This window comes from Archocentrus centrarchus, chromosome 5 (genome assembly GCF_007364275.1).
Source record: "Archocentrus centrarchus isolate MPI-CPG fArcCen1 chromosome 5, fArcCen1, whole genome shotgun sequence".
NCBI classification, from domain to species: Eukaryota; Metazoa; Chordata; class Actinopteri; order Cichliformes; family Cichlidae; genus Archocentrus; species Archocentrus centrarchus.
Genome location: NC_044350.1, coordinates 1606247 through 1627114, shown reverse-complemented (window position 1 = coordinate 1627114; position 20868 = coordinate 1606247). Strand labels below are relative to the sequence as shown.

At 42.2% G+C, this 20868-nt stretch overlaps 1 protein-coding gene across 6 annotated transcripts in view; it reads right to left on the bottom strand.

The window, feature by feature from the left end:
• Positions 1 to 2578: 2578 nt before the first annotated feature.
• Positions 2579 to 20868, bottom strand: part of setd5 (SET domain containing 5) — a 32610-nt gene continuing 14320 nt past the window's right edge. For 2 of the 6 annotated variants that reach the window (XM_030728827.1, XM_030728828.1), the window contains 23 exons: positions 18297 to 18399; positions 17620 to 17876; positions 17300 to 17361; positions 17030 to 17217; positions 16257 to 16295; positions 15840 to 16130; positions 15434 to 15582; positions 15218 to 15335; positions 15009 to 15118; positions 14665 to 14917; positions 14356 to 14436; positions 14080 to 14241; positions 13619 to 13996; positions 13271 to 13531; positions 13029 to 13146; positions 12453 to 12682; positions 10859 to 10915; positions 10233 to 10718; positions 9756 to 9848; positions 7257 to 7543; positions 7003 to 7115; positions 6340 to 6428; positions 2579 to 3717 (listed from right to left, as the gene is read on the bottom strand). In XM_030728827.1, coding sequence (XP_030584687.1) covers positions 3151 to 3717; positions 6340 to 6428; positions 7003 to 7115; positions 7257 to 7543; positions 9756 to 9848; positions 10233 to 10718; positions 10859 to 10915; positions 12453 to 12682; positions 13029 to 13146; positions 13271 to 13531; positions 13619 to 13996; positions 14080 to 14241; positions 14356 to 14436; positions 14665 to 14917; positions 15009 to 15118; positions 15218 to 15335; positions 15434 to 15582; positions 15840 to 16130; positions 16257 to 16295; positions 17030 to 17217; positions 17300 to 17361; positions 17620 to 17876; positions 18297 to 18399 — 4492 coding nt within the window. In that variant the 3' untranslated portion in view covers positions 2579 to 3150. Of the gene's footprint in view, positions 3718 to 6339; positions 6429 to 7002; positions 7116 to 7256; positions 7544 to 9755; positions 9849 to 10232; positions 10719 to 10858; positions 10916 to 12452; positions 12683 to 13028; positions 13147 to 13270; positions 13532 to 13618; positions 13997 to 14079; positions 14242 to 14355; positions 14437 to 14664; positions 14918 to 15008; positions 15119 to 15217; positions 15336 to 15433; positions 15583 to 15839; positions 16131 to 16256; positions 16296 to 16658; positions 16724 to 17029; positions 17218 to 17299; positions 17362 to 17619; positions 17877 to 18296; positions 18400 to 20868 lie in introns of those variants that run through there. The other 4 variants (XM_030728829.1, XM_030728830.1, XM_030728832.1 and 1 more) reach the window with 4 other exon arrangements.

The following is a 20868-nucleotide window of genomic DNA, read 5'->3' as shown; positions in this document are numbered from 1 at the left end:
TTCTAATCAATCATAAAGACAGCCAAAATAACCTAGGTGAAGCTGACTTTCATGTGGGTTTGGTCTTCTGCGTTTACATCACCCACCGGTAGCTCAATGCTTCCCTCTAGTGGATAGAGACAGCACTGAGGCTCCAGGAGTAACACTTTGAACCCTTGTAAAAACTGGCTGCAAAACATGGTAACAAAATATTTTTTACTAGGTAAAAGCAAATTTTAATGTCCACTCGCATGACTACTGTGTTAAACACCTTTAAGCTCCACAGCAGTTATATCTCAACAGGTCATCATATAAAAAAAATTATTCCAAGCCCGGCCCTCCGACCCAGAGCATTCCTTCTCTGTAAATGGTATCAGTCAAACCACCATCACCAATGACTTCTGAGAATCAGCCACTGATACTAATTTCCATGGAGTAGCTGTGTCTAATCTACAACTGTTCAATGCATTTCTTCCATTTAAAAAAAAAAAAAATTGTGCTGGTGTTTTTCTTTGAAAGGCTGGATCAAACTTTCTGGCTTTACTTTTGTTTAATGTCAAATATTATTTGCATTTTCTCTTATAAATTTGGAAACTTTCATAAACAAATTTAACACCTTCATCTTTAATCATCTAAGAAATGATTTTCTTCAATGTTATTTCTCTGGCCAGAAAAGTGAGACCATTACGTCACACTGAACCTAAGTGCACCCCAAAATTACAAGCCATTGGTCAGCACTTTTAAAGGGTTATATAACAAATACACTTCCACATTTCTATGACCTGTTGACTATTAACAGAAGCAACCTGGTTGATGGAGACAAGAAGCTATTCTGCTGGATGAAACCAGGCTTTGTGTTGGATTCAAAATAAGGCAGCAGGTGACACCTTAGAGGCATCATGTGTCTGCTGAAGTCTTAAATAAAGCTCGTCATAATTTACATATTTACAATTTTGGAAAAAAAAGAACTATTTTTAACTATTGTACAAGCTCCACTTATGTGAGTGTAACACTATAAATCCTGTTCCAGATGCAAATCACACAAGACGACTCCCTCAGATGACACATCACAATGGTAGTTTTCAAAATACATTACCATCATGATTATTTTATTATCAAAATGCATTACATCTCTTGCTTCTTAAATCTTCTGGAGGAGAACAATTGAAATAGTTACTACTATGATCTGTGTAAAAATAAACGCAAACCAACAGAATGATCTTTACAAAAACAACAACAGAAAGAACGCAGCGCCTGGTTTTTGGAGGAACCCCAGAACACACCCAATGATTTGCTTCCATCCATCTGGCAAAAGGTGGTCGCTCAGACCCTACAAACAAAGATCATGCGATAAATTCAGTGTACTATATTTTCTCCATACAAGTCTATATCACATTTCTTTCTATACAAGTACACATAATCATACATATTGTCCTATTGTGTCTTTTAGGTCGTATCTCTTTCAGTTTAAGGTGCTGGTTAATTTTGGGTCACAACTTTTTTTTTCCATATCTGTCAAACATTCATGTAAAATGAGTACCCTCCTGTGTGTTGGTGAGGGGAGAGGGTGGTGGGTTGTAGTGGTGGGTGGTGGTGTCCAGTTGCACGACTGGTCCCCTCGGTCCTTGAAGTCTTCCACACAAACGCAGCCATTTTTTCCCCACATCCAGTTCCAGACGAAAAATGTGAGAGGGAGCAGGCGGCCACACTTGTCGCCTTAACATTAGTCTGAGGTCCTGCTGCGGCTGACAGGGGACCGTCACTTTCTTCACAAGTCAGTGTGTTGGTATTTAAAAAAGGAAAAAAATTAAAACACAATACAGCATTCTGTGGAAAGGGAAGCAGCTCCAACAGGAGAGGATAGCAGCTTTTTTTTTTTTTTTTTCCACCTAGGTTTTACAAACAATCCAAATGCTCCCTCAGAGATCCCCCCCCCCCCGCCCCTGATTTCCCTCAGCATCACACGGAATGCAATGATTGGTCAGACAAGAAGTTTAAAAAAAAAAAAAAAAATGCATCTACAAATTCTGCAAGATGAAAACTCAACATCTTAGCTTAGAAATATCGTCCCATTGATGAACTTATTCCGTTCCCGCACAGTTGTATGATTTTGAACAAAGAAACCTGACAGACATGACAAATGCAGCCGTGTGGGGTGGAACATAACTGGATTTTAAAAACTTACTGTAACAAAAAAAAGAAAAAAAGATGCAGCACCATGAATCATAAGAGCTGTATGTCTCAAGTACAATATCAGAGCAGTCCTAAAGTGAAACCAAAACAGTCCAGTGAGGTGAGAGAATAGAACAACAACCAAGACAGAGTGGGTAGGGGGGGTGGGGGGGGGCTGGTTTCATCATGTTTTGAGAAAACGGAAGCTGGTAATTCTGGAATGATCCTATTTTCTAGGGAGAGCTCAGCCTCCCCGCCTCTCTAATGCATCTATAGAACGGATGATTAACAGGTTGTCATTCTCCCCCTTACCAAATTAAACAGTTTCTGTAGCACAGACTCAGCCACTTGCCAAATCAAGTAACCTTGACACCACACACACACACACACACACACACACACACACACACACACACACACACACACACACACACACACACACACACACACACACACACACACACACACACACACACACACACTTAAAATAATATAACTCTTGCTTTTAGACACATATGCATGTCAGCATTTCTCCAACCTGGATACCACAGTGACCACGGGTGTGGCCTTGTAGAACTTTGTACAGACATTTGTGTGGAAGGTTTTAATTTCTGACATTATCGACCCTCTTTTAATTGTCTGGAACAAGAAGAATCACTTGGAACAATTTCAAGTTACACATGATTTCTTGGTTTTTTGTTTTTCTCTGAATGCGTCATTGAAATCACTTTTCCCTCCGAAACTCTAATGATGTACAAAGTCAATGATTAATCTTTGTGCAGGATGTGCTAATTGTTTTTTTTTCTGAAAAGAAAGAAAGAAAAGACAAAATAATACAGGACAAATTCTCAAAGAAGTCCTTGTTCCTCTCAGGTCTGTACATTTGCCCTCTCCAAACTCCCTGATCCCTGTTCCACTGCAGCCTCAGGGGTTGAGGAGATACACAGCTTCAGTCACACTCACACAAACACACACACACATACACACTTGCACAAGGTCCTAAAAGCTTCCTGACTGTGTCCTTACTCCGGATCCCTGGAGGGAAGAGTGCTGGAACTGACTGAGGTTTGTCCCTCGCTGGGGGTAGTGTGTTGACCCAGAGGCCGACAGTAGCCTGGGGCCAGCCTGCAGCACTGCCTGACCTGGGCTGCCTGACTTCAGGCTGCGAGGTGCCTGGTGCTGACTCCCTTTGGAGGCCTGTGCACCAGAGTCTGTTTTAGTCTGCCCATGGGCCCTGGATCCGGGGGTAGAAGCCCCCGCCAGGCCACTGCTGTTCAAAAGGCTGGCTTTTAAATGGCTGCTGCTATAGCCGTGGCCTCCGTCCACGCTACTGCTACCACTCTGCTGGTGTAGAGAGCCCGCCGGTGGCCTGGAGTCCGATGAGGAAGTGGAGGTGGGGCTTGAGTATGAGGTTGGGGGGTGGTCCTGGGAGAGTCCTGGGTGGGAGGAAGAGAGGCGCTGGTAGATGTTCTGGCCTGATGAGGGACTGTAGGAACAACGGAATGGAGAGCTGGAGGTCTGCTGGAGGAACGACGGGCTGTCAATCTGTCTGTGGCCTTCTGTGGACTACACACACACACACACACACACACACACACACACACACACACACACACACACACACACACACACACACACACACACACTTACTGTATGACACTGACACATTTTTTTAAAGTGGACCCATTTCCAGCTCCATGCGTTTACTTTTCAAGTCCACTGGAGTACCTTTGACAGTTCAAAAATAATACTTAATGTTACAGGAAGCATTTGTGGATTTCCTCACTTTATCATCTGAGAGAAAAAAAAATACTGTGATTGGCTGCCCCTCTTAAACAAAAGGTTTAAAGAGGAGAGCAGGTTTTTGTCAAATATGTCCCATCTCTGATATCATACTAATGGGCCATTATGCTCACTGTTGTCCCCCTGGCAAAATGGTGTATGACAGACGACAGCACATCAGCTGGAGAAAGCCACCGCTTTGGTGTCGTTTCAGCTGGCTGTGCATTATTTTTATTTTTATTCATTTATTTTGGAGGCCTAGCATGTTTTCCCACTGCCACTGCAGTATACGATTATGTGAGTTTTTAACCGCCATTTTAAAGATACATCAGACCAGAATCTCAGAGATTCCCAGATTATACAGAGAGAGATGTTGCAACAGTTTGAAAAGACGGGACTTTATGAAAAAAAATTAATAAATAAAATTTGATTTCTTTACTTCCAGTTTTGACTGCTTCTCCTATACCAGTGCTGATGTGGAGGTCTTGTCTGAGTGGTGACACCCATCATTCAGGAGAATACTGCAGCAGGTACTCACGCCATAAGCAGTGGTATAACTGCTACAGCGCTGTGGGAACGTCAAAGACACAACGTGAAGTGACCAATGCGGTGGGTATACTGGGACCCTAAGGTTGTACTGATAGGCGATGTCAGGGATCGATGATAGTCAAAGTGATTAGTGATGGCTCGCCAAAAAGGCGATTTTTGGCTATTTTCCCCATTGATTCATTAAATTAATGTTTATGAGAGCTATAAAAAAAATCTGCATCGCTATAGTTTTGTATTGCATCTCCACCTATAACTGATTAATTGATGCAACACAGAAAGGTGTGCATGTGTCTGTTTTTTTACGGTTTGGTCGTGTTTTATATGAGCATCCATAACTCTAAGTACATATACAGTACCAGTCAAAAGTTTGGACATACTCACCCATCGTGTCCAAACATTTGACTGGTACTATCCACAGTATTCCTGACTTCGCGCCATTACCCATAATTCATAGCGGAAGCCGGTATTTTACTTCCGTTTGCGCTGTTGTTTACAGTTGCGGGCTTACACGCTTGCCGTTCATTTAAACATTTTGACACTGCAGTTTCTTTTACCTGGCCTAAATGGTGCCACATCGGAGGTGGAGAGATTGCAAGGATGTTTTAAAAAGCAGCGAGGTAACAGTGCCTCACCCGTCACTTGTGTAAATGACATGAAATTATGGCCTGAAGTCAGCTATATCGACATTATCAGTTACCTTGTTTTTTTCGAAGGTGTTGATGGCGAGGAATCATGTAATTATAAGAGCACCAGATCACCTTCAAAGCAATAAAATCAATAAAGTAATGCTGAACAAACAAGGCGACGCTGTTTTCCTTAAAGCAGCTGTAGAGCCGAGCCAGCGCATCGGCCAAGCTAAGCACTTAGCATGGGTCATGCTAAGTGCTTAGCTTGGGTCATGCTAAGGGAAAGTGGAGTGGAGGAGACAGTCAGCTGTTCCTGTATCACGGATTAGGGAAATCATGTAGTGATGCTGCAGCTATTCTGTGGAAGGTAAATCACTGATCTGGATATCAGAATGTTCAGATCACTGAAACAGAAACACTGGACTGGCCAAAGGCTGTGATCGGGGAGACACGCAGCTGTCATCTTGCTAACTGCTACGTGTTTACATGTGGAAAGCACGCATTGTTTAAGCTTTGTGTAGGCTGTATGCTGTAGTGTCACACTATAAATAAAATAACGTAAAAAAAAATAAGAGGCTGTACATTAAAGGAAAACTTAAAACATGAGGAAAAAATACGGAAATCGGATGTGCAACTGGGCAGTATAATTTGGGGGAAAAAGAACAAATTTACAGAATAACCGACAACAGCACAAGTTGAAGCCGAGCTCATGTTCCAACTAATAAAGCCGCCTGTTAGAGCACAAAGTAAGTTCATTTTTGCCATTAACTCTGGCTCTAACTTTGAGTAACCGGAAGTATAAAACCGTACAGCGGAAGTAGCAGTCTGTCATGGCAGCCTACGTACGTTGACTGTGAAGCCTATCTTGCAAGATCAACATGCTTGAGTGATGCTACACAGGGTCAATTATGGAAACCTTGTTATGACTATTACTTCCTCTACAAGGATCTTGTTGACAAAGGTTCTCTTTCTTGGCTCCAGCTGAACTGAACTTTGAGTTTCAGCTAATGGGGAGAAGTGAAAGCATCTACACCGATACACTGAACTGAATGAGGGAATCACTGCAGTAAATGAATGCAGCAGACTGTTATATTGTGATTGTAATATTGTAATATTTGTATTGTAATATTTCATAATTGTTGGAGGAGGAAACTAATTGAAAACAAAAATTCAGTTAATCACAAGTAACTAATACACAGAATGACATCTTAAGATCTTATAGACAAGCTACCTGGTGAGAGTACACAGAGGGGCTGTATGTGTGTGGACTCTTCATGGAAGAAGCCATGGACACCGCCTGCATCTCGTATCGATCTGCCTCTGAAAAACAGGATGATCAATTCCACCACTGAGAAACTGTAATGCATTAATGACATTTTAAGGTGCATACACAGATTTTGAATATTCAAACAGTCATAAATCAAATAGTTTGTGACATTTCTTGCAGGAAACTATAGCTTTCCCTCGCTTTTGAATGGCACACAGACGGATGTAAGACACTACCAAAGCCAGAGGGTGGTGGAAATGCAACTACAAGTCATTTACCAATGACTGTGAAGCAACAAAAATAAAAACATGTTACATGCTACCAGGTTTTAGACTGCTAAAATGCCTGTGGCTCAATGGGATTATCTGCTACTGTACAAAGAAAAGGAACATGCAAAAGATAAAGATTACTTTAATTCATCAGAAAGTCTTGTGCAGATTTCAAAATGAACACAAATGTCCATCCAGCCCAAAGTGATGGTCTTTGGGTGCTCCTCGAAGAATAGTCAACCCAGTGAAATTCAAATATTAATCCCTAATAAAGACAGATTGCTTTACGCTTACTTCCATCTCTGTAGTCCAACAATATATTCTTGTTGTCATGCAGTTTTTAAGTATGCCTTCATACCAGATTCCTTCTCTATGGAGCCTTCACTCCTCTTGTAAAGCTTGATGCTTCTCAGAGCTCGCTCTAGAGCCCCCTGGCCTTCCCTCAGACGTTCAACAGTAGTGGGGACCATCCTTGAAAGAAAGATAAAGATACAGATCTAAAAGTTATCTGCCGGTAAGCTATGATCAGAAACAAAAGTTCAACTTACTTAAAACATGGCTTAATATGTACTGAACGGTAAATTGAGCGAGTCATCTTTAATGGCTTCTCACCACTGGTTGTTGCTGTCCTGGCGTCTGGACTGCACTGATGGGCCCTGGTGGTCCGGAGGACTGACCTGCTCTGTGTGTGGGATTGAGGTGGTGTGTGCTGAGGATGAGAAGGTGCTGTGTGGGGATGCTTGAGGCTGCATCTGCTGATGGGAATGGGGATGATGGGAGTCCTTGTTGTAGTGGGAGCCAGGTCGTGTGGGGGTTCCACCCAGAGATGAGCTGCTGCTGGCTGGCTCTGAGTCGCGACCACCACCCTGCTTCCTCTTGCGGTACTCCAGCAAAGACACCTATAGCAGCAAAGGGAGGAGAGAGTATGTTCAAATCCTGCTGCTGAGGGACTGACACACATTTTGTATTGATCGCACTGATGCCAGGCTGCTCATTCAATCACACCATTCACCAAAACTGCACTGAGTGATGGGCAGACTGCATGCACCACACCAGAGAGGACTCACCTGAAAACTGTATTTACTAATAAAGAATTTATAGAAAAAAAAAAAACACCTTCACCAGCAGGGAGAAATGACATCTCTGTTCTTCATTAAACATACTTGTAGTCACGAGAGACTCAAACATGGCATACTGTGTGTTGTGAATGCAATGTTAGTACATAAGCTTTGATAGAGGAGCGAGCAACTTTAAATGCACCACACCATGATGCAACCACGCTGAAACAATAACTACGAAACACTCATATCCACAGAAGGTTCAAGCATACACACACACACACACACACACACACACACACACCTCCACTGTTTACAATGAAAATGAGTGCGCTCATCCCAGCTTAATGTCATCATGACACAAAAAGGAACAGACAGAGGGTTATGAAAGAGGCAGGGGAGCAGGATGACCACACACACTCACATAACTGACATGGATGGCTCTTGCCTGAATCTTTCAACCAGCTTAAGATTACATGTGGTGGTGGTGGTGGTGGTAGGGGGGGGGGTTGGGGGGGGTCAGCTAGGCTGTACTGTCAGGAGGACCAGATGTCAGGATCTCACGCTACCACCGAGCACCAAAAGCGATTAGTTACCCTGAGTGTTCAGCTGACGTTTTCCTCCACTATTCCTCTATAGTATGAGTAATTTTACAATGAGGCTTCAGCAGTAACTGTTATCCCAAGTTGGAATCTTTTTGATTAGTAAACGAATTTTCATTCATTCAACTGTACAGTCTTTATCATACAATATAAAGCACCTTGAGGTGACAGTTTGTTGTGATTTGGCACTATATAAATAAAATTTTTTTAAAAAAGTATGACAGCGTTTTGAAAGAATTCTGAAATCTCTCTTCTGACAAAGTCACGCTGCTTCACAGCTCCTTCAAACGTTGAGATGCATTTTTATGCGTTTTCAAGGCTGATGTGAAAACAAGGAATGTTTACATTAAACAAAACATGTTGCAAACTTTACGCTAGCACCTAGTGCTTTATGAAGTAACATAAACGTCCATTATGTGAAAATTACATTCTTCACATATATGTGTGGTCTTCGCCACGCAGTCAGTGGTGGCCATCACAAGCTTTGAGGTTGACCTAGCTGAGTGAAACTAGGCCTGCAGCTTTGTGTCAATAAGGTCTCCAACTGGTTGCCTTTTCAAAGAGCATAAAAGCCATTTAAAAGCTAAGTGTGATTATGTTACTTCTATGGACACTGCTTCTGTTGGTTTTGATAAAAATGCTGAGATATGACAACCTTAATCCTGATCCATGTCAAACTTATGTTGTAGAGTACACAAACTCAGAATGGTTGACAAGTACTTTAATCAATTATTTTCCTGATATTTGATCAATCAAGCCAAGGGTCTTTATCCTACAATATAAGGAGGAGACTGCTGTGATTTGGCGCTATATAAATGAAACTGAATTGAATCAAATCATCAAGCTATATATTGATTAACAATGGAAGTAATTGTTAGTGGGAGCCTGAGGAACAGTTACTGCTTTACTGAATGCACTTGCTGCAAGCAGTTACAGAAAAACTACCACTCAGATTAATGCATGTCAATCTGTGCATGTGCTACACCTTTAATCCACGCTGAGCCCCAAGACTATCTTCTGGTGCCATGTGATACTGTTTGGTTTTTTTTTTAGGGGTGGGGTGATTTTTGTTAGTTTGTTTTTTCTTTTCTGTCAACCTCTTCAACAAATTTAGCCTCTCTTACAGTGGCGGTGGATGAACCACAAGTCCCAGTTTGGAAAGAGCCATTGATGAGATGGAGCACGAACATATCCCAACACCATCATGACAATTTGTGAACCATCCGTCTCTTGTGTTGAAGGCAATGCATGAACCTTACACATGTCAATGAGTTTGACTGAAATGGCAGAATAATTCCTTCTGGAAACTACAGAATCGTAATTCAGTGTAGGTTTTGGAGAAGGGGAAAGGGCAGAGCTGTTGGAGCATGGGGTGGGTGTTGTATGCAGATGCAAAGAAACAATATTTACATGCACACTTCTAAAGATGTAGTTGTAGGGAGAATATTCACCATATTTTGTACTGGCTTGTATTCACTTCTTATAGCAATTGCCTGGTAATCTGGCTTCCCTGTCAGCAGACTAATGGTATGCTGGTTGGCCCTCTGCCTTGGAAGAAAAGTGGAAGAGAGACTTGGCAAAGAGTATCAAGGAGCAACGAGGGGGGAAGAGGAGGAAGGTAAAGGAGAGAGGAGGAAGGGTGAAAGCTACAGACTGGAAATCATTTCAGATACACATAAGAGGTCAGTTTCTAAATCCCTCTGATGTTTGGATTTGACTACCGGACACAGGGGACCAATAAATTTAAAACAAAGTCAACGGGCAAACACAGAGCAAGGGGAAAAGCACATCATGAGCTTTGGCTTCTCAGTTTGCACATGTCACACTCAAGTCATTCGTGCCTGAGAAGACACCCCTAAGGATTTACCTGCAAAGCTACCTCATTATAAACATCTTTTACATGTATCATTAAGATGCGGGGAACTTGCCTTCTTTTTTTGTGGTGGGTTGCTGGTGTGAGGCGGTGTGCCATTATCAGGGTAGCCTCCTCCAAAATGAGGCTCCCCAAAGGGTGACATGGAGCCGGGGCCCATGTCTCCAATCAGCCCCTGGCCACTTATGGAACTGTGGAAGGAATCTGCAGGTGAGAATCCTCCTTCTGACTGGGAGAGGCGTCGGTCGGTGGTTGTGGGGTTCCCCAGGTTTGCGTTGAGAGGTGAGCAGGTGTATATGAGGTTGAACTCTGTCCTGAAGGCCTGCTCCCTGTTTTGGGCGTTTATGTCCGAGGAAGGGCATGACACTGGATTTAGGGAACTGCTCCCTACAGATGACAGGCCCTGCGAATCTTGGCCTGCAGTGCCTCCGGGTTGGGAAAAATCATCTGAGGTCACAGGAACAGGGCTCTCCAAGCTGGAAGGGAGTGACAGGTCTGGGAATTGCGGCCGAGAGGCATCAAAGTCAGTCTGAAGGCATGGCTGAAGGTGGAGGGAGAAACAATAGAGAAAGGATAGAGGAAAGAAGGACAAATTAAATTTGATTCCTATGTCAGCAGTAAAGCCATTTCCATTATCAATGCTATTAGTGGCAGAGAGAGATATGAGAGATGGCAACGTACCTCAGGGGATATGGACTCAGGCCGGTGGACAGGAGATGCCTCAGGGGATGATATGTTCTTGAGGGAAAACAAAGGCTATTAGTGTCAAACACAGTGTGTCTATATGTTGAAGTCTAGCAATCTGTCCAAAACCAAAAGATGGACAACCACTGACCCCAAACATCTAAAAATCCACATAGCTGCTTTCCAAACAACTAAACAACAAAATGATGATGTTGCAACAGGCCCTGACACAGCTGAGTCAGTTCAGCACGTGGAGATCATTCATAGTGTGACAGAAATACACTGAAGAAATTCATTCATCATCAGGGTTCCCACTAGCCTGTGAAATCTAGCTTTCAGTAATTTTCATTCCAATTTCTTAAAGTTTTTATTTAAAAAAAAAAAAAAAGGTTTTTCCGACTTTTTTAAAGTCAGTTAAAGTGGCTATACTTTAGTAATGACTTCAAGGAAATTCAAATAAAAGAAGAAAATTGCCTGATAAATTTTAAAAAGTCAGCTTCTCGTTTCTTGGTGAGTTGTAAGCGAGCTTGCCGCTCACTAGGTTGAGATGTTGTAGACTTCACAGCACCTGCATCTTATGCACCTCCCTCCACTGGTAGTGTTCTGCACTGTTACCTATGATCCAACCAGAGACTGGCTGATCCCGCTTGCTTTTGGTATTAGTGTTCCTTGAGCAACTATTTTTACCATGTTCCAGCTGGTCTTGACTACCACCTCGATCGTAGTGATATTGGGCTGAATTCATCTTGCACAATGTTTGTGCACGCCAGCATTGGTGACCAAGGGACCACTGGGGAGAGGTTACTGAAACTTGGGCTACGTTTACACTGCAGCCTGAAGTGACCCAATTCCAATTTTTTGTGAAATCCGATTTTTTTTGCGTGGTCGTTCACATTTACAAATATATGTGTGAACTGCAGATGAACCTAAAAGTGTCCCGCATACATAGCAGAGGACACGATAACGTCACATGCAGCGGGCGTGCTCAGTATTTACAGAAGTAAGTTTGTTTTCCTTCCCGCGTCCACGTAACGGGATGCAGAATAGTGACATTTGTGGAGTATCAATGTCGTGCAGGTCAGAAAAATGTGACCTGGCTGTACAGACACAGGTCGCATTTGAAAAGATCGGATACGTATCGGACTTAGGACCACATATCCAAGTGGCTTGGGCCGCATTTGAAAAAAAATCTGACCTGTGTTGTTCAGACTGTCATGAAAAGATCGGATACAGGTCACATGAGGGCTGCAGTGTGAACGTAGCCTCAGTGAGAATGGGGTTGGCTTCGTGTTTTGCAGATCATGCAGAAGCAACGATGGCGCACCCCCTTGTCCTGGCTTTATGTTTGTTTGTTTTTTCATAACAAAAATGTTATTTTTAATGTCAAAATAAGTACTCTACATTTCAAATCCTACATCAAAAACTGTGAGCACAACATTTTTTGGTGGGAATTTTATCCTTTTTATGTCTATACGCAAGTTTATGTTAACGGGAACCCTGCATCATTACACCTTCCTTCATGACTGGTAGTGTACGAGCTCTGAGAGAAACACCAGAAACAAACGGTGGCTGTGGGTGTTTATACCCTTACTTCAAACTGCAGCGGTGTGTTGCAGCGGCTGGCAGGCAGTGAGGGCATGGGTGAGTAGGCCAGGCCGTTGGGCAGCAGGGAGCCACAGGGAGTCTGGAGCAGCGGGTGAAGGGAGTCCTCTGGAAGCGGGGGTGTGATGGGTGACAGCGGGCGAAGCAGGTGGTCCGAGGGTGCTGGTGTTATTTCTGTGATATACTTGGAGTGGCGCTTTTTAAAAGGTGCAGTGAGTTCTGTGATTTTGAAAACATGACATGGAAAACAAAAAAAGAACTTTAAGTAACCTAGGACCACAGTCGTCACAGTCAAACATAACATATCTGCAGTTACAAAGAAACCCTTCATTTAGCTCCATTACTGTGTTTCACTGATCGTCTAGCTTTATTGCCTTCAGAAAATTCTTCTCTTATATTTGTATGGTCTTTTATATGTTTAAAAAGAAGTGTTTGAGAAGCTATGTAAGCAATGGAAAATGCATATAATGTGAACAGCTTTGTATTATCTCTTGATAAACAAATAAAAAAAAAAAATAATTCTTCAGTAAATGATTAAGCCAGATGAAGGTGTGGAGGTAATTACCACTGGATAGAGGGTTCGGGGTGGATCTACTACTGGTACTTTGATGGGAGGAGGTGGACTCTGTGCCATCCTCCACACTGGCTGAGCAGCTCTCATCTTCCACCTGTTTGATCCATCTCTGCATGAAGACAACCACAACCATGGATTTTAAAAAACAAAAATAAGACTGGGAAAAGTCAACACTATAAAAGCTTTGTGTGTGTGTGTGTGTCACACACGCACAGACCTTTCTCAAAGTTTACCTTTTTGAAGCAGCCATAAGTGCCGTCCATCTGGAGCGGACGGGGCCGGCGTCTCTCAGGGTTGAAGGGGGAGCCAAAGCGGATGTAGTGTCTGGGTGTGGTACAGATGAGTGATGACTGAGAGAGGCCTGGAAGCATGTTGAGAGTGGTGGCTAGAACTGTGGGGTCAGTGGTTATCCGCAGCGGGCGCTCAACAGGAACCTCCTGGTGGACTCTCTCTCCTCCAGGAATCTTGTCATTTAACCATTCTGTCACCAGGTACTGAGTGAAAGAAAGTAAATGATTTTGTATTATTTGAGTCTGCTCTAGAAAAGCCCAGATTCTAAAAGAATTTCTACAAAGCCTAACCTTCTTGGTCTTTGGGTACCGCAGACTGCCTCTGTTCATGCAGTTAAGGCCTTGGCCATCTCCATCTACAAAATGACCTCCCACGGTGCTCTCCCCGTGGCTATGTTCAGCACCATATGGGCCCTGACTTCCCTCCTCGTCCACAGCGGCACCCTGATCAGTTGATGTTGGTGTTGCTGCTGCTGCTGCTGCTGCTGCAGCGGCTGCTGCTTGCTGGGCGAGGGCTTGGCGCTGTCGTCGGGCACGCTGGGAGGAACTTGACCGGTAGCGAGATATTCGACTTTTGGGACGAGGCTTGTTAGGTTTTATGGGTTTAGGGGGAGCAACTGGGGCGGGCAGATTCGGTAGTGAGGGTTTTTCATCAATAGATGACGCTTCCTGCAAGATACATCCAATAATTGAACTGATTCAACACAGAACACATAAAATATTCAAAATATGAAAATTCATTCATGACTGACCACAACATAGGTGGTGCGCCGTGTGCTGACCCCAACTCCAGTGTGTTGGGATATGGAGGTGTTCCCTGTGGGGTTTCCTGCCCCATCCTCAGTTTCTACACCCTCCTCCTTTATTTCTGCTCCTCCCATTCTCCTCCTCCTCCTTTCCAGGTTGTTAAGAGACTACATATATAGGCAGAGATGTAAATCAGTGCATGAGGAACTATGTGAAAAATGTGTCTGAATTACTGAGCTGTGGCTGCCTTTCAGGAAGTCATGAAATATAATGTGGCTTACTCTTTTATTGGAGATGACCCCATTTTCATCAACTTCTCCATCCTCCCCTTCTTCCACCTTAACCTCATCTGGCAGTCTCTCCTAATTGCACAAACAGGCAGCACATGAGGTAATGACCTTACTTGACAAGCAATAATTTGGATCATTTTAACATTTCTAAAAACTTCAAACACAAAAACTTCTTTATAAAAATTTATTACAGCACTGTTTTTGGCTGTGGCCACGTTTCTTCTAAAGCTAATATCAAACACCGCTAATATCACTGCTGAGCATATTGAGTTGGATAACAACACACACACACACACACACCTCAGTGTCACTGGTCCCCTGCAGATTATTGGTGTCCTGCTGCTGCTGCTCCAGCATCAGGTTGCCATCAGCAGCCAGACTGCCCTCCAGCTCTTTCCTCCGTGCTTTTCTCCTTCGAGTCTCAGCACCAATCAGAGGGGAGGGAGGCGGCAGGGAAGGGGGACTCACCAAGCTCTCCCTGGGACTCAGGTTGTGCTTCTGCACTGGGCAGTTTTGGTTGCTCTTATGGCAGGCACAGTCCACTTTGTAATTACTGTAGTTTTGTTAGGCAAGAAAAAAAAGAGTAAGAAAGGAGAAACTGCTGTTTAAAACAAAGTAGACAGGCACAGAAGAGAGGGACTGACCAGCTACTGAACTCATAGTCAAATCCAATGGTGACCTCAGCGTCTTTTGTGATTTGACTAACAGCGTAGATGCACAGATGGATCATGCCCTCAGCAATCATATGCCGGACCTGTGATAGGAAATAAATTCATGAGTTATTTTAGCCACTGGAAACATTGCTAATTAGCAAACATTTAGATTTAATTTACAAAAATGTGTAACAGCTGACCTCAGCATTTGGTGTACAGGACCTCCTGATGAAGCGGGCATCATTTCCAAAAGTCCTGGCATCAACACACATCTCCACATCATTAAATTTTGAGTAGAACAGCACAAAAGGGTAGGGTCTGGAAAAATATGGTGAGAACAGCATGAAAAGCTGTGCACAGGTGAAACAATAATGTCTTTAGACAACACTCTGATTTGGTAGCCCATTGACACTTACTTTTTGAAGAAGTGCCCATTGACTTCAAACTGTTGTTTGAGCATGACCTTTCCCCGATATTCAATGATGAGTGTGTCCGGCTCCAGGTTCTTCGCCGCTCGGAGGATCTTCCTGTGTTTCTGCACCCGTGTTACTCGCCCAAGCTGGAGCTACAAAAAATTATTTATCAAGAATTTGAGGGACTTATCAAAACTAAACTGTTACACGATTATATTACACACGCACGAACGCACGCATGCACGCACGCACGCACACACACACACACGCACACACACACCAGTAAATCAGACATAATGGGCGAACTAAGTCACTTATGATACAGGCTGCGATGTTGGTCTTGAATATTTATCCGAAAAAAAAATTTTAAAAATCTAGTTTTATATTACGTGTTATGAATAGAGCTGACCTGCATCTGTGAGCCCAGCACCGTATTGTTACAGGTCAGCTCAGTGCGATTGATGGTGTCCATGGTGTCCAAGGAGGCCTGAATCTGTGTGGTTGAAGCAGGCGTCGTGGCAACACTTTCGCCTTTTGAGATGGTGCTACTGGTAGATCGGTGAAGCTGGAGCAGTGTCTGGACATCTGCGCTGTACTGGTTGGCCAGAGCCTCCTCATACTGGTCTGTCCACTGGCGGATCCTGTTCTCCCATCCCTCTTCTGTGTTCTCATCCAGCACGCTGGCCTCTGTGGTAGAGTTCTACACAAAAGAAAAGAAGTGTGACAAGTATGTCTGAGATGCAGAGAGAAAAAGAAAAAGCAAAGAACAACTAGAACAAATCAGTCTTTATTATGGGCTCAGTGATCTAGAACCATCCAATCCTACCTTCATCCTCATAGACTTCCTAGAGCCCTCTCTGAAAGCCTAAAAGAGAAAAATAAACCAATATAGAGAAATTTCATCATAAAAACTGAGGTGAACTCAATGTGGCAACAAAGAAAAAAGAAAAACCTAACTGTGAGATCAAGGCCCACAATAAAGTGTTTCCCACATAGTCAAATGGGGGAGGGAGGGTGTGGGTAGGCATGCGTGTGTGTGTGTGTGTGTGTGTGTGTGTGTGTGTGTGTGTGTGTGTGTGCACCTGCAATTTCTTAAATTAAACATTACATTATGCGTACTTTGGGACTAAAGAATGGTTCAATCTGCCCCTCCAGCTAGCTCTGCATGTTGCTGATATACTCATCTGTCTTGAACTGTAGTGTAGCAGTACATGAACTAGTTCTCCACCTGCTTCAGGTTCTGCTTTGTAACTAGTAGCAGATTTCCAGAGAAAACTACCACCATCACCAGATGCGGCCCAAGATGATGGAGCTGAAATCTACGAGACAAGAGACTCTCTTGGAGAGTAGCCAACTGGCATTGGGAATCAAAGCAATGTGATCAGCCTGTGGGAAGAGCTGTGGGCTAGCAAGTTAGCAGCAAATGAACTAAAATATTAAACAAGAGCAAGGGGAGTGCTCATAAATGAAAAATTAAGAAATAAGATATTTTAACATGAGTCCTAAAAGATACTTCGGCAGACCGCCTAAATATATTATCAGTTCCTGGTAAACTGTATTTTGTCACTTTCTCATGCTAAACTACTCTGCTTTACGCACCTTAATTTTCTTGCCCTTCTGTGCCCCACGGGCCTTCTCCGTGCTCTTCTTCCTCTTTTTGGATTTGCTTCTTTTGACTCTGTTGACAGTGAGTTTGATGCTGGTTGGTGTATGCTGGGTGGCAGTATAGGAGATGGTAGAGGGTGACACCTCTTCATCACCACTCTCTGTTGCGCTACTCTCTCCAGCTACAAAAACAAGCAAATAAGCATGTATATTCCTCAGATATCAACAATCCACCTACAGTTTGGTGTGAATTAACCACCATACCTGAAACATTTTCTGGTTTTTTTCTGTGTTGGCCTTTTACACCTTTCCTTCTGTCCAGTCCCCTGCGACAGATAAAAGCAACAAAACACATCAGGAGGAAAAATGGGTGATATTATAATAAGTTTTACAACATGTTGTAGTGCTGCCACAGTCTGAATTCAACAAAGAAAAAACCCATTTAAAAATAATGAGTCTACTAATCAACGACATCATTTTGTTTAGATGATATTCCATGTACTTTCTCAAATATTTCACAGACATGTCAATCACTACACACTTGAGAAGTTGAAACCTATAGTCCAGCATCCATACATTCTTACCTGCAGTTATCACATTTGATGAGCAGGCCATCTGGTGTCAGGTTGCAGTGACACCAGGGGGCCCCATCCTCCTCTGAGGAGCTGTCGCTGTCGGCTGAGTTGTCCTCAGTAGTATCGTGATAGTGAGAGCTGCGTACCACGCCATTGAGGTCCATGCGGGGAATGATGGTTTGGGAGAGCGGGGAGGCGGGTGGGGTTGGGGGAGGGGGTGCGCCATAGTTGTGATCCTGACAACAGACAACGGAAGACTGTTGCATCTTCAAACAACGGGTGTTCAGGCAAAAAAGGGAAACGGAAAATGGAGACGAATGAAAATGAGGGCAAAAAAAAAAAAACAAAACAAAACAAAAAAAACAAAAAAACAAAACAAAACAAAACAAAAAAAAACAAACAGGTATGTGAAACAGTTCAGCTGTTAATACCAGAAGTAGTCTGTGGTTACAAAAGACTAATAGCAGGACTGATAATCATGTATGTAAACTAGAAACACCACCAGCTCTTAGTTTTACTCTTACTGTGCTAACACATCCGAGACTGATTAAACTGAGTTAATTTAAGCTATTAAAACATTCACAATTGTAGCCAAGTACTCATATTATGAAGAGTAATACTTATTACATCCAGTAAGACATGCTATGATTAGAAGTGATGATTAGGGAAGAGCTGTATGAACTCACAGCATATGGTAGTCCCCGATACCCATGACTCTGTGCGCTCCCACAACTGTGGTTGTTGTAGTTTTTCTCATTCACTGCAGGGCTTGCTTCAACTGACTCAGGGCTGGAAAACATTTTAAAAAATGTATTTCAAGCATCACATATTTAATGCTGTAGACACTTCTGCTCTGCTTTTTTCACCAATGTTACACAAGCATCTGTTTTAATGAAGAACATCAGTCACTAGATGGCACCAAGATCCTAAAGTTGCTGGCCTGCCTGGAAGAACAGCAACTTAGGAAATGGAATGTGGGCTACCATTATGTTATGCAACTCACATGCCCTTTAGTTAGAGTCTGGCCAAACAGGGAACAACATTTCCTTGTCCTGCTTCTACTCCAATCCTGGAGCAACATAAATGTCAAAAACAAATAAATTTGATGTTTTATTTATTTATTTTTAAAGGAAAATCTAAATCAAAATAACAAAAATTACAGTAGTTAAATACAGCGAGTGTGTGTGTGTGTGTCTTCTGTCCTTTTTTTTTTTTAAACTAACTGAGGTTTAAAGGAACCTAAAGGGGGCCGTGAACAGGGTCGAATGGGAGAAAGGCCAACTGCATTCCAAATAACCTCAGACACGTAAGCACATGTACCTACAAAGAAGTGGCAACTGTTCTTACTTGACCAGCCCTGTGGAAACTCTCTCAGATGCTAATCAATAGTTTGGGCATGGTGGGGGTAAAAACAAAACAAAACAAAACAAAAAAAAAAAAAAAAAAAAAAAAACACCAAACAACACACACACACACAAAATTAAAAATTAAAATAAAAAAATAAATAAAAAAATACTACAAGGAGAAGAATTCAGCTCTTGGAGATCGGCTGTTCCTCTGGTCATACTCTGGCAAATGATAACAGGCATTGGTATTTTCAAATCTAGTTCAAACAGCCTAGAAATTCATTTCTGAAGTGGCTTCTACAGTGAAGACAAAATTCCACAGCTGCTATTTATTTTCAATGTCTGTCCCACTATAGAGATCACGTAACATTACTGTATTTTTACAGTTTTAGATTCAACAAGCCTGGCTGAAGTATCACATATTGTAGTTATATATATATATATATATATATATATATATTTTTTTTTTTTTTTTTTTAAACACTTCTGTTGGACGTGTTCACTAAACAGTGAATACCTATTAATTGAAGTAGGTAAAAAGAAGTAACTGATGAATGGTTCATATAGTAAGTTGATAGTTATGGATAAGCACTGATAAAGTTTGCTAACCGTAACTGATACATAGTTGGGGGAAATTATTTGATCCCCTGTTGAACTTGTAAGTTTGCTCACAAAAAAAAAAAAAAAAGAACAGTCTTATTTTTATGGTAGTTTCATTTTAATGGAGAGAGAATATCAAGCAAAAAAAAACAAAAAACACATTACATAAGTTTGCATGTCATTCAGTGAAATAAAATATTTGATTATAAATGAGAATTTAGTTTTCCTGATTTAATGTTCGAATTATGTATTATTTTGTGTGTTATATTTTGTAAGTTTATTTATAGTGGTGTATTTATTTTTTTAATGCTTTTTGTAACCTAGAGCTGATGTTTAAAGGACCAGATTGCTCATTTTTATTTGTTATAATATTCTACTATTTCGGGTTATTGAGTGACACAGAACCTTCTGACATGGCCGGAGGAGAGCAAGGTCTGGCTGAGCACACCATACCCACAGCTCACGGGCTTTTCTGTTTTTGTATTGCAGTGTGTCATCATTAAATGAAGTCGAGATCCAGCTCTGACTCGTATTTCATCACTTCACGCCAGAACACAACGCCGATTTTAACGGGCGTAACACCACACGGGTTACACATGACATTAAAATGCTTACCTTTGCATGGAGATCTGGTTACTGTTACTGGTTTGCAGATGTTGTTTAAGATTTGTTATGTTTTTACCCGAGATTGTCGCCCCACATGGTTTACAAATTATCTTCTCATTTTCATTCGTTGACGAAAGTGTCAATTAATTTCGTTATCATTTTTATCATTTTAGGTAGTTTTAATTTAGTTATCGTTTCATTACTGTCACGAAAGGGACGAAATATTTTGTCATAGTTTTCGTCAACGAAATTAACACTGCCTGTAATCTGTGTGCTACATGGGCCCAAATCAAAATCCCTCAATTACAGATACTCCTGATCTCAACTCATTATGTGTATACAGCACACATGTCCACAGAAAAATTTCATGCAGTTCAATCTCTCCACCACCCTGAGCAAGACCAAAAAGCTGTCAAAGGACATGCAGGATAAGGCTGTAGACCTGCACAAAGCTGGAGTGGGCTACAAAACCATCAGGGAGAAGCTTGGTGAGAAGGTGACAACAGTTGGTGTGATTGTTCAGAAATGGAAGAAATATAAAATGACAATCAATTACCCTCAGCCTGGAGCTCTATGCAAGATCTTGCCTCATAGGGTGAGGATGATCATGAGAAATGTTATGGTTCAGCAGAAAACTACATGGGAGGAGCTTGTTAATGAGCTGAAGGCAGTTGTGATCACAGTCAGTGTGTTACCATTGGTAACA